Source organism: Ananas comosus, unplaced genomic scaffold, assembly GCF_001540865.1.
Source record: "Ananas comosus cultivar F153 unplaced genomic scaffold, ASM154086v1, whole genome shotgun sequence".
Lineage (NCBI taxonomy): Eukaryota > Viridiplantae > Streptophyta > Magnoliopsida > Poales > Bromeliaceae > Ananas > Ananas comosus.
In genome coordinates this window covers 26017-39835 of record NW_017893329.1, presented here as the reverse complement: position 1 = coordinate 39835, position 13819 = coordinate 26017, and the positions used below count along the sequence as shown (strand labels likewise).

The window sequence follows — 13819 nt, the reverse complement described above, 5'->3', positions numbered from 1 at the left end:
TAAGCCACCGTTTGGTTGGGGGTTAAGGGGTGGAATAACCCCTTAATCCCCAATTTATACCCAAACACCACTCTTTTCGGGTAGGGTTAGTAAACCCCACCCCAAACCGGGTTAGTGGGGTTTACTAACCCCACTCCCTCTCCCAACTTTAACCCCGCACGTATTCCGAGCCCTCATCTTTTTCTTCTTTATCAATCATTAACCCCACTTCCCCTCCCAACTTTAACCCCGCACGCATCCCGAGCTCTCACCTTTTTCTTCTTTATCAATCATTATCTTTTTATCCCACCTACTCCAACCAAACACTTTTTTTCATTATCCTATACTAACTCCAACCTCCAACCAAACACAAAAAAATTTTAACACCATTTTAACCCTGAACTTAATCCTATCCCTGAAATAGCTACTTTTTCTTAACCCCAAACTAAACGGGGGCTAAAAATTGACCCAAAAAAAAGGAATGCTATTGAATCTCATGCATTTTTAAAATTTAACTAAAGTAATGATTTAAATAAAAAATTAAAAATTAACACCGTTTGACCCTATTTCAAATTGATCTATACTTAGTGCATTTTTTTTTCTTTTAATATAAAAAATTATATTATTCCTGTTGTGTTATTTTTTAAATATTAAATTTAATTAAAATATAAAATAATAATTAAATTTTAAATTTTGAATATCATTTGGGTGCCTATCTAATTTTACCTGAACACTTCCTTTGATGGATGGTCAGAAAGTTAGAAGTATAAGAATTACTGTGCTAGGAGCACAGTAACCCTGCTCTCTCTCTCTCTATATATATAGAGTTGAGCTAGAATACTATCAATAGCAAACGAGCTCCGTTGCCACCCATTTGTTTTCGATGATGGAGCCTCCAAATCGACGATCGACACCGTTGAATATGATCTTTACCATTTGAAATGTTTAGAAATTAAATTTTATACATTTTCAATATTATTCTCTTATTCATCGAATGGACACAAAAATAAACGGCTGAAAATGAATATTCTTTAAAAAATAATGATAGGAGTCTTATAATCAAGATTAAGAGTATAGATCTTGTTTTAAATAGCTTAAAGAATTTTCTAACAAAAATTCAATTGATTTGAATATCTTTACGCCGTTAAACGAGAAAACGCGTCATACCAACCATTAAAATTATAAATTTGAAACCTTTTGATCATTAGGCAAATGATGTTGAAAAGATTTAAAATTTGATTTCTAAATGCTTTAAGTGGTATAGATCATGTTCAATGGTGCCGATCGTCGATTTGGAGGTCCCATCATCGAAAACAAATGGGTGGCAACGGNAACTTATTTAAAATTAAAGTCAAATTCTACTTTAATTAGGATAAGATGAGATTTAGTTTTATTAAAACATAAATAGAGTTTAATTAAGAATCTAATTGGACTGTGAGTTCTAATTAGTCTCTACATTTGACATATTCAATATTACATATAAGATGTACGGCCAGAGGAGGGAATTAATTAAGCTCTCAAGTAAATAGTATTTAGCAAATCAGAGAGGCCGATTATATTGAAATAATGATAACCAACTTGTTGGCCAATTAATTTTAATTTGCAGGTGCAATTCATATCATCGTAATTGTTGAAACGAAAATCAAAGTCATTTTAATCTTACCCCTACATTACCCCTACAAATATTTACTTTGTTTCAAGAATACCCTCAACTCATTTTAATCTTAGTTATACCATGATATAATGAAGGTTAAGAATAAAATTGTCCATTTTGCCCCTAAACTGGTGAGGGCATATAAATGTATGTGGTCCATTTTTTTTAATTTTTTTTTATCCATTCAGATTTCAAATATTGTAATCAGTTAAATAAAAAAAATTCAATTAATAGGTTAATTAGCTAATAACAATTAACTATTAAATGAATTTATGTTAGTTTCAACTGAATATTGGTCAAAGGTATTAAATTTAATGGAATAATTATCTTAATTTGTGAAAAATTATCATTATCTAAATTTTTTTCAATTTATTATTCAAAACAATTATTGGTTTATGTAAAGTCCGTTGATTAGAAGAATTTAGTTTGTCCTTTCATAATATAACTATTTTTTTTATTTGAGGTCGAATTTTATACTAATGCTATTATTCAAAACAATTATTGGTTTATGTAAAATCCGTTGATTACAAGAATTTAGTTTGTCCTTTCATAATATAACTATTTTTTTTATTTGAGGTCGGATTTTATACTAATGCTCTTAGTTGTAATGTATTCATAATAACAAATTTTCTCTATATTAAGTAGTCAAATAAAAAAATTTATTACTTTACAATTGATGTAGTAAAAAAAGTAGATATAACTAAAATAAATTATCTTCTCATTTTGACATTAAAGCAAAATGAAATTTAATTTAACTATAATTTATTCCAAATAGAAATATTTATTTAATTAAAATGAATAATTTTTTAAACTAAAATCAATTGAATTTTACTAAATTTTTAGTCTAGATAGAATTTAATTAATTTTGAAATATAAAAGAAGGTATTTATGAAATAGAATTATTAATTGACCAATGAATAATTAAGAGGGGTAAAGTTGGAATATAAATATTATTAATTTTCATATGGATGGAGATTTGATGGCAGGGGTATTTTTGAAAGTTTGTTAAATTTGAGGGGGTATATATGATATTTCAGTTTTTAAAGGGGTACTTATGAAATTAGATGCTTTTAGAAGGGTATAGAGGAAATTTTCCCATATATATATATATATATAGCTTATAGAGTCTAGAGAGAGAGAGAGAGAGAGAGAAGAAGAACGGAAGAAACCATGGAAGATGTGGTTGATGAGAGAGAGAGGTTGACCTCTCTAACAAATCTAAATCCAGAAGAAGAAGAAGAAGAAGAAGAGGAGGAAGGAAAGAAGAGAGAGAAATCCCCAGGTGGAGAGAGAGAGGAGGGTGTGGACACAGCAACAAGAGGAAAAGAAGAGGGGATCATAGATCACATAATCTCCAACTTAAGTATCAACATTCCAAGCCTCTCTCCGCATTGTTTGGAGGAGAAAAAAGAAGAGGTTAAAGAGAGCATGGAAGAGACCCACCAAAAAGAGGATGAGGAACCCAATAATGGTGGTGGTGATGGATTAATAGATCATATAGTCTCCAAATTGGATGCAACAATAGCTATATCCCCAAGGGGTAAAAATAAAAAAGGAGGAGAGGAATCCTCTAGTGGTGGAGTTATTAATCACCTCCTCTCTACTTTACCTGCTTCTCTTCCTATTTCAGGTCTCTTTCTTTCACCCTCATGATCTTCTACTTATACATTATTATATTAACACATCTAATAATGTGCCCAGCACAGATCATATTTAATGAATCTTACTTGCAGTTACACAGTTTTCTTTTTTTCTTTTCCTTTACTTAAAAGATAATTTAATTTTAGCTTTTTGGTGCAGTAAAACTCTACATTGCAGTAGTCTAACATTTGTGTGAAAATTCATCATCGAATTTCTGAGGTTGATAACTCTAGCTATAAAATGCTTACACTGATTTAATGTTGATTCCTCTGTAAATTAAACAGATGAACAAGCCCCAGGAGCAGATGAGGCTTCTCTTCTCATTTCCATCGTTGAGGACTAAGGAGACTAGGCTTATGTTTTTGTATGATTTCATCTGGAAATTAAATAATGTACTCTATGTTTTTTTTCTTTTTCTCTTTTTTAATTAGTAACTTTAGGTGCATGTGACCTCCACTTTTTAGCTAAAAAGCTCCTGCACTGTGTGTGTATATATTTTTACTATGGTCGAATTGGTTTGAGCCTTGTTGACCATATATATATATATATGTGGATTTATTTCATTGTTAATTAATTATCTGATTTTGGAGAGGATAATTATGAGACGAGTTTTTATTTTTATTTTTTCCTCTCTATTTTTTCTGAAGTTACCTGTAGCTGCACTATGGAACCCTCATCTTCTAATCTATTTGAAGATGTCTAGATAAAACTCCTGACCTTTCGAACAACTTCTCTTATAGTAAATTGTAAATTAGAATATAAGAGTCTAGTATATCAACATGAATTTTGGGACTTTTTGGTTGTGTGGAAAGCTCAGATTATATATGCTTCTTATTACCAATATGCTATTAACACTTCTTTGGCTAACTCCATTAATATCGAAGTTTCTACCATTACAAGCTCGTCTACAGCTTTTAGTAGTGGCGTTTGGGAGCTTGAGTTCCAAGATTTCATTTAAAAACTAGACAGTAATCTAAAAATGGTGAATTATTCATCGTATTTTTTATTCTTATTTATTATAACATTAAATCTATAAAAAAGAATTAATTAGTCAAATAAAATTTTAAAAAAATTTAATTAAAAATTTTTATACGGTTACTATAAAAAGGTCCCAGAAAAAAGCATGCAAACAAGCTCATCTCGTGACAGTTCGGAATTTTCAGCTTTTGTTGTTTGGAATTTTCAGCTTGCTTTTTTATTTTTCCAAAAAAAAAAGCTTTAATATTTTTTCGGTTATGGCTGCATTGCTTATATCCCTTATACCGCATATGTTCATTGTTAATTTCTCATATGAAATTCTTAATTTATTAAAACATTTTTTAAAAAAAAGAAATACCAATTATAAAAGGAAAAATATTAGGAGTCCACTTCAACATGGAGGGGCGTCATACAGTTTTACTATTTTATCATGCAATTTAAGTGGTTAATTTTATGTATTTGATCAATGGTCACATAAATAAATAGAAATTTTAATAATGTAATTTTGCTAATATTCTATTTTCCCAGTACGACTCAAAATTAAATAGGATAATAATAATAACAATAATAATAATTCGAGCTCGGTTCGATCACAAAACGAGCCTAACTTTGAGCCAAGCTTGAGCTTTAGCTCGATCGTGTTGGACGCGTTGACACTTGTAAATAAAAGCTGTAGCGGCAGCGCCATCACAGCCGTCCGATTAGCGATCTTCGCAACCTCCCCTTCGTATCAACGTTCGCACGACTATTTAAATGCTGGCGAAGAACCGACCCTCTCTCTCGGCGGTGCAATTTGGATTTGCCCTAATTCAACGACTCTTCTCTCTCTCTCTCTCTCTCTCTTTCTCTCTCTCTCTCTAGTGAAAGAGGGAAGCGAAACCCTAGTTCCATGTCGGGAGCTTACGGTTCCGGCGGCGCGGGCGACTCCGGTCCCCCGATGCGCGGCGGCGGCGGCGGCGGCGGCGGAGGATACGGTGGCGGTGGCGGATATGGACAGCGAGGTACGAAGGGGCCGTTCTCCCTTTTGCTTAGCCTAGTTCTCGGATCTAGTGTTTTTTCGCCTGGATTTTGTACCTATTTCTTTGATCTGTGTAGGCGGCGGCGGTGGCGGTGGCTACCATGGCGGCGACCGTGGGGGTCGCGGAGGCGGAGGCGGAGGTGGGCGAGGCGGCGGACGCGGTCCCGGAAGTGGCCGGGAAGGGGATTGGGTTTGCCCTAATTCGAGGTATTTACTGTGTACTTGTGATTTCCTGATCTAGGGTTTCTTTTGTTGTGCTTCTTGTCTGATAAAACTTGTTTCTTGGGTAAGCTGCGGGAACTTGAACTTTGCAAGAAGAGTCGAATGCAATAAATGTGGTGCTCCGTGCCCTAACGGCGGTGGTGGTTCGAACCGTGGGGGAGGAGGCGGTGGCGGTGGGTTTAACAGGGGAGGTGGTGGAGGTGGAGGACGGTATAATCGTGGTGGCGGAGATTATGGTTCTGGTGGCGGTGATGATTATAATCGTGGAGGCGGCGGTAATTTTGGGTCCGGTGGTGGATCTCGCGGCTATGATGGAAGCCGCGGTGGCCGTAACGGTGGGTATGGCGGAAGAGGGAGTTATGGTAATACCCCGGGTAGAGAAGAGGGTGGTTATCCCAACCCAGGCAGAGAAGAAACTGGCTATGCCCAGGTTCCTCCTCCTTCGTATGGGGGTTCTGTTGGGAACTATTCATCTCCTCCGAATTCTTATGGTGGGAATAACTCATATGGTGTTGACCCTGTTCCGCCACCTAACCCAAGTTTCGGTGGTCCGAGTTCCTATCCACCTAGTTATGGTGCTCCACCACCAAACCCCTATGGCGGTGATGCTCCTTTAGGGTCCAGAGGTGCACCGGTTGGCTACGATGGCGGCTATGGTGGTCGGCCAGTCCCTGTTCGTGATGGTAGTGGTGCGCCTCCTTATCAGGGAGGTGGAGGCTATGGTGGTGGTGCTCCTGTTGAGGCCTCTGGAAAGATTAAACAATGTGATGATAATTGTGGGGATACATGTGATAATTCTAGGATTTACATATCGAATTTGCCCCCTGATGTTACTGCTGAGGAACTGCAGGAGCTTTTTGGTGGGATTGGACAGGTATTGAAACTTCTCATTTTAATTAAAAAAAAGTATCAGTTCTTATTTGTCCTTTATTTAGTTCATAAATTCTATATATATACATACATACATATGTATATGTATGTATGTATTAATTAGTTCTTATTTGTCCTTTATTTAGTTCATAAATTCTCTATGTGTACATACGTACATATATGTATGTGTATGTGTGTATGCGCATTTAGCCTTTTATGAAATATGTGAATTGCATACTATTCTGACATTATGTTTGACAATAGTATGAGTTGTAGGAAATGCGTCATTGTGTTGTTATTGCTAAAAGTAGTAGGTCGGGAGGTCATCACTGATTTGCTATAATTACATGGAGCTCTTCATCCGCTTGTACATAATTCTTCTGTAAAAGTGTGGTTTATCTTGTCAGAAGTTGTTCTCTCTTATGAGAATAAACATGGTTCTTGTATCAAAACCATATTGAAATTTATGGTGGTGGTGATGGTGTTGGCGGCGGCGGCTATTAATTATGTTGGTACTGTGGTAACTGATTACCTTAAATACTTGTAGTGCTATGTGTGTGCTTATTAGTAGTGCTGAAATTTGTATCCGTTTTTTAATTGCTTAATATTTTCCCCTTTGCTGAATTTAACTGTTCTAGACCTTTTTTTTTAAAGGTTGGAAGGATTAAGCAGAAACGTGGCTACAAGGATCAGTGGCCTTGGAATATTAAAATATATACTGATGACCTGGGAAAAAATAAAGGTGATGCTGTTCTTTCTTATGAAGATCCCTCTGCTGCGCATTCAGCTGGTGGATTTTATAACAGTGAGAGCTGCCTTCTATTTGCTATTTATTATTTGTTTATTCTAAATTTATTTGATATATACAACTGTTTTTTCACAGATTATGATATGAGAGGCTACAAGATAAGCGTTGCCATGGCTGAAAAAACAGCACCTAAAGCTCCACCTGCATATGGCCATGGGTAAAATCTCTTCTGCTCATTTTGTTTGTTATTTTGTTCTACATGACACAGGCGAAGCTGGTATCTTTTTTGATGTTTCATTTGTGCTTTGAGTCTCTGATTTTAATGAATGTGAGATTTGTAACTAGGACTATTTATATCTCTAAAGAAGTATTAGCTGTTTCCTCATAGTGGATTTTAAAGCTGTTGTCTTGTAGTACATTTATAATACCAAACGTAAAGATTATAATGGCTGTTTTACTTTTGAGAGATCTTTACATTTGGTCCTGGTTGGTTTTGCATCTCATATGCTGTTAGTTTTGGTTCGCCATATTTACCTATATGTACAAATACTTGGGTGCTTATAGAATGTCTGTTTAGCTGTTGACAAGTTGCTTGTATTTTCTTTCTGTTTTCTTATTATTTGTTTTGAGGTACTAGATGTTATAATTCTGCAATTTTCAACTGTAGTTTTTTGTTGTTCGTTTGATATGATTCAATTGGAGGTACTAGATGTCATAAACTGCAGCATACTAGGTAAGTTCCCTCTTCTTCAGGTCTCCAAATCGGTGGAAGAAGAATGAAAAGGGTGGACAAGTAAGATAGAATTTTACATGAGTTCTTCGTTGAGAACTATAAATATTTAGGGTGAATATCTTGATCACTAGTTTTTTCATTGTTTGGATATCTGAATAAACCATTTTTTTTGGTGTTTAATTGTTTCCTGCGATTTCTAGAGAAATGGAAATATTTTCATCATCTGGATTTATTAAAATATTCTTGCATAACTAATACTTTTAGGTCGTTGGCCATGTTTTACTTAGGGTTTCTGTATCTTCCCAATGTAGTGGTTAAGCAGATGCATTTGTATGATTCTTGTAGCCTTCTAGATAGTGAACTTGTTCAGGAAATTGTATTTGGATGACAATTTGGAATAAACTATTTACAAGGGAACCTAATGAACTATGAAGGAAAATAATGTAATTTGTTTGCGGTGAACTACACTGAAAGGTAAAATTGTTCTAGATCGATAATACTAGAAATTTAGAATAGAGAAATTAAAGAAGTGCGTTTGGTATAATTGTTTAAGTAAGAGGCTAAAAGAAAATGTTGTAATGTAATTTTCTTTCCATGATTGATACTGTTTCTTTTGTGATTGAAGCTATGAGATTATTTTTGGAGCTTTTGAAATTTTTTTGATATTCTATAATAATTTGTAGAAATAAGTTGTACTCCCTTTGTTCCCATTTGTCGTTGCAAGTACTGTATTAGCTCTTCTTGTCGACATATGCAGATAAACAGATTGTTTTAGACTGGGAAAGAACCAAGATGATGATCTACTTTTAATTGTTTGGTATTTGTATTGGTTTGGTATTTGCATTGATGCTAATGCCTTTTGATACTATCTGCGGGCTATTGATGACTTTGCCAATGTAGAACGTATTTTCCCTTCCTCTTTTTTTGCATTTTGTTGTCAAAAGTGTTAGTTGGTTTGCTACATTTTGAGATAGCGGTTCTTATTCATAACAAATGGTTGAAGATATTTGCTCCTTGCATATTTTCATTCTAATTTTCATTATATTCTTTTAATGTATCTTATGGAGCAGGGGTGGCAGAGGTGGTGGGTATGGTGGTGGTGGTGACAGGCGCAGGGACAATTTCCGTGATGGTGGAGGTGCGGGGCCTGACAGGAACCGCGGCGGTGGTTTCCGCTCTCGACCATACTGAAGAAGAGAATCAGTTAAAAATGTACTGAGAATGTGATCTGTGAGAAACTGTTTCTATTACCTATTCACTCATACAAAGGAGCCTAAGGTAGGTGGACTTTATTCTCCCTTAGGCTTTTTCTATCTTATTATCTGAAGAAAATCTGGATGGGCGGCAGTTTTCTATTTGACCATAAATTAATTAAAAGTTGTGTGAATGTTTTTTTCTAGAGGCAAGTGGATATAATCTGCGAAAATTTGCTGGTAGGTTTGAGATTTTCAGGTGAGTGCTACTCTATTTTGATATTTACAATCATTAGTTTCCCTGTCACCATTAATCTGTTTAGGTGGTATTTTTTAACTCTTCTGCATGAATACATAGTCTTGCTTTAATCACGATTTTGTGCTTTTGTTTATTTTTATTTATCAAGTGTTGCTTACTGTTTTTCTTTGATTGTGTGTTTATGTTAATCCATGCCTCCATGATATTCCATTCAATGGACTTTTAATATCTTGAAGCCTTATCTGGCTCAAAAAGAAGACGTAGGCGCCACAAGCGGACTTACCTAATTATCAAAACCTAAATCATCCTTCTTGAATGGAGATGCTTCCTTCGAGGACTGAAAATTTCGGAGCACCTACATATTCAGGTGGGTCTCTCTCCCCCCTCTTCTTTATCTAATCTCTTTTTCCTTGGTCAACCAAACGTTTGGTCTTCATAACTTTTTGGTAGTCCTTCAATTCACGTACCTAAAAAGTTCACCTAGCTGCAGACGCATTCGGGTTAGTGCTAATAGCTTTATGTTGTATCAACTATTCCTAGCTTTCCTCCAAGTTGAGCATTGTACACAATCATGACAACGCTATATCCCAATGTCTATGGATTGGAGCAGATTGTCGGAGATGTCTACTAGATCCATTAGGACTTGCAGAAAAGGTATTAATCTGGTAGCAGTCATCTAATGTCCTGATGATGCTTGTGTCGCTTCCTCTTCCGCATCCTTCATTAGAGGTGCAGTGGGATATCTAAGCACATTAGTATGTGTTCTTGCCGGTAGCTTGTGCGCCTGTCTAATGATTAAGTTGAAAATTTTTCTCGTAGCAACATGGAAGAACTTAATTTATGCGCCTGACTGCTTTGCTTGCTTCAGAGCTTAATTGAAATTGAAAAGTGCTGCAAACCGTTATAAACTTTTTTAACGTCCAACGAAAACTCGGGACTATGTTAGATCTTTGCTTCTCTGATGCTATGAAGTAAGAGTGGTAACCTGTGAAGCATCTTGCCGGTTCTTCAATGGAACCCGCTGGTTTTTCAATGGAAATTTTTACTGTCATTTCATAGAGCCATAGAGCTCAGTTTTAATGTGCTTTGAGAAAAGCGGTCGGATTTGAAGATGCATCCCCAGCAAGGTCTTCCGATGTGGCTGACTGCATTGAACCGCAATGGAAGTGTGGGGAGAGATTATGTTGGGAGTATTCGACGTGGTGGTTGCATATGGAATGTCTTACCTTATTTTCGATTTTTGTCGTGTGATTGAGCACCAAAGGTAATTGCAACTTAAATTATTTTTGAATTCTTAGAACCATATACTTAGCATAGTAAATTGGAGTTATGTTGCTGTGGAGGCAACATATTGTCTGCTTGTTCTCATTTCTGGTGAGAGCTGCTCTTTCAGCAAGCATATTTACTCACTGGGGGACCTCCACCTCTGTGATATATTTATTTTTAAAGTAAAAACATACAAAATTTATCTGAACTATATATTATTTTAAAATGACTATTAAATTTTTTTAATTTTGATTTTACAATCAAAATTTTCAATTTGCTTGATTTGGGCCGTCAATGGAATGTTGTTTATTTTTACAATTTTAGTGTATTTTATATAATAATTTGTAATTATAAATTTATTAAAGTAATAAATTTAAAATTTAGTAAAATTAATTGAAATGACGGATAGTAAAATTTAAATTTTGGAAGAATTGATCAACGATTCGAAGTTGCCTATAATTTAGGAAATGTATGTACGTGTTTTTTTTCAATTTCTGTAGCCTGTACTTTCTTATTTGTACTAATGCTAGTCATTATTTGTGTGTTGGTGAGTGTAAAAATGTATGTAAAGATTTGGAAATTTATATATTTATTGTCTAGCTTCTATGACTTCGAATATTTTTTACTCAAAATAGCATAAATCGAGTTTCATCACTGAAGGTGCTAATGCCTTTTTACGTTGGAGCATCAAAAATGTCTCCGTATATTTTCCCTTTGATTTTTTGCCCTTCTTGAGGCCTTAGCTGTCTTGATCGGATTCCCGTTTAAGCCCTACGCTTCAGTCTGTTTCGGTCGTGGTCTGGGTTTAGTTCTTATCGACTCTGATCTCCACGCTTCCTGGTTTTTGACGTGGTTCTTTAATAAAATGTAATGTTATTTTACAAGTTGGGATTGTGTGTTTATATAGTAATCTTTAGTTACTATATTTTATATAGTGCCATTACGACTATTTTGGCCTCCATATTTTTTTCTTGTCATGAATAGTGGATTACTGGTAGTAGTTTCTCCTCGATATGAACTTTAAAAAGAATTGCTAGTTATTGTTTCCTAGTGATAAACTTAAATATTCTTTAATACTCCGATCTGCAAAACCAGTAGATTGTGGCTGTTGTTTTACTGATATTAATTACCTAATGTGGTCAGGTACGAGGGGTAATAAAATCGATTGTAACAATAGCAACACAGAGAGAATGTATGAACAATCTTCCTGTTTTAATATGTCACTTAAAATTGGTTTTCATGTGTTTTCTTTATCGATATTACATGTAGAAGGTGAATGGCTCAATATGTTCCAAACATTATTTTTATATAAATGTAAAAATTATTTTCCTCTCGGGAATGGGTGAAGTGATTGTAGCATCAGCATTTCTTTTCACCAATTGACAAAAATTATGAGTGAGATACGCGTAAACGCATTTGCTTTACCTCATCTTAACTGGTGAATCAAAGTAGGCAACGTGGCCTTATAGCACTTACACAGTAAGGGGAAAAAAAGAAAAAAAGAAAAAAAAGAATTTGCGATATTTTATTATTGTCTTTAATAAGTATAAAAATGTGAAAGGATTACTAGTATGCAAAATTTTACACAAATTAATTTTGTCTTATATCAGATACTAGAATAATAAAAATTGAACAAATTTGCCTAGTACGTTTCTATTTTAGTGACTTTAGTTAAAGAAAAAATTTACATAGTTTTTGATTTAGCTAATTAAGTTGTAATTTAGAGTCTTATGTCGGTATGCTTTATCTCGAAGTTTAACACACAACTTTTTGGGTCCTATTTGAATTGTGATGGTTTACAAGCTAAAATAGTGTAAGAGCTTTTTTTTTTTTTTTTTTTTTTTTTTTTTTTTTTTTGTTTTCCCAAAAGTGTTTAGCCATAATACTTTGACTCTTTACACCGCTTGCCTTGAACATCAATAGATCAGATAGATTGATTTTAGTGCTGTTCAGACTACGGCCTATGGTATCAATCTTGGCCTCAGTTTGTATTGAGAAAAATTTCCCTTATTACTGTTATTTCACATAAAATTAAAATATTTAATACATTTTTTCTCATTTTTTTAAGAATATATTCTTAATTATTTTAACATCAATTTAATATAAAATTGTTATATTATATTTAATTTAGTTCTTTATGTGGAACTAATTACAGTGACGAATTCTTTCCATCCCATCAATGACTGGAATCTGAGGTGCTTTCGACGCTCAGATTTAGGGATTTTTGTTGTTAAACCAAGGTAAAAAAATTAATTTCATGGTGCTCTTTTTCAACCTCTAATTACATAAAAATCTCCAGAAAATATTAATATAGTAAAAAATGCCAAGTAAATTAAGATTTGTCAATGATCAAAATTATCTATATTACGAAATATCAGCCAAAGTATCTTAATAATCCCGTTTCATCCCTTCTACTCTTAATATTGTTACATTTGTTATGCTTGATAGTATGTATTATTTATTGATTTTTCTAGTTTAGTTTATTATTTCAATGTCTTTTCATTTTTACTAATTTAGTATTTTTATTTTATTCCATGTAGTTTATTTTTATTTTATTTATGTAGTTACGGCTTGAAAGAATTAGATACTGTTTGTTAGGTTGATTTTAGAATCTCTGTGTTATTGTTAAAATATTCATATTTTGTATTTTAACTTCGATTATGTTAATATCTTGTTTATTTTATTTTCCGTAATTTTTATAGTTACTTTAATTACTTTTAAATCTTTTATTTATCATTTTAGGTGTAGTTTAGTAATTCTTTATTTTACTTTTTGATTTGTATTGCAATACTATTTAATTAGTTTAATATTGTATTCTATAGTTAATTACTTTGATACTTTATTTGTAATATTGCTTCAATAAGAAAACCTACCTAAATAACAGAACTTAAACCAAAGGTTATAAATTATATAAGGATTAACATGTGAGGGATGAATAGATCATTTTCTATTATAACTTGAGAAAATTTGTAAAAAAAATTCATTTACGATATAATTAATTAATTGTAATGAAATATATATATTTATTGTATCGGAGCTTCGTATTATAATTTGTTTTCATCTTAGATGTTCAAATTAATAATCCGCACTATTAAATATAATTTAGGAATATATGAAATTCTTAGGAATAAAAATAATTGTTTCTTAGTAAGTAAATCATGTCAAAGTAATGTTGAAATTGAATGATCTTTAAATTAAGAATAGAACTTTTTATATTCAAAATTATTTTTTATATTGTGTTTTTCGTTTTTCATTTTT

At 33.5% G+C, this 13819-nt stretch overlaps 2 protein-coding genes across 7 annotated transcripts; both read left to right on the top strand.

Annotated features, from left to right (window-relative positions):
* Positions 1–2802: 2802 nt before the first annotated feature.
* LOC109705625 lies at positions 2803–3667 on the top strand. Its single transcript, XM_020226372.1, has 2 exons — positions 2803–3263; positions 3559–3667. The coding sequence occupies exons 1-2, from the start codon at positions 2804–2806 to the stop codon at positions 3615–3617; spliced, it is 519 nt and encodes a 172-aa protein (XP_020081961.1). The 5' UTR covers position 2803; the 3' UTR covers positions 3618–3667.
* A 1349-nt stretch (positions 3668–5016) lies between these two features.
* Positions 5017–10769, top strand: LOC109705634 (transcription initiation factor TFIID subunit 15b-like). Of its 6 annotated transcripts, none has more exons than XR_002214810.1 (8): positions 5017–5253; positions 5348–5477; positions 5562–6366; positions 7017–7167; positions 7246–7327; positions 8914–9121; positions 9244–9295; positions 9532–10769. XR_002214810.1 is itself a non-coding variant. In XM_020226383.1 (6 exons), the coding sequence occupies exons 1-6, from the start codon at positions 5142–5144 to the stop codon at positions 9032–9034; spliced, it is 1401 nt and encodes a 466-aa protein (XP_020081972.1). In that variant the 5' UTR covers positions 5017–5141; the 3' UTR covers positions 9035–10142. The 6 variants fall into 6 exon arrangements, 1 of the variants encoding a protein (XP_020081972.1); XR_002214808.1 differs by having other exon boundaries at positions 8914–9295; positions 9532–9662; positions 9836–10586; XR_002214809.1 differs by having other exon boundaries at positions 9244–10586.
* Positions 10770–13819: the final 3050 nt, after the last annotated feature.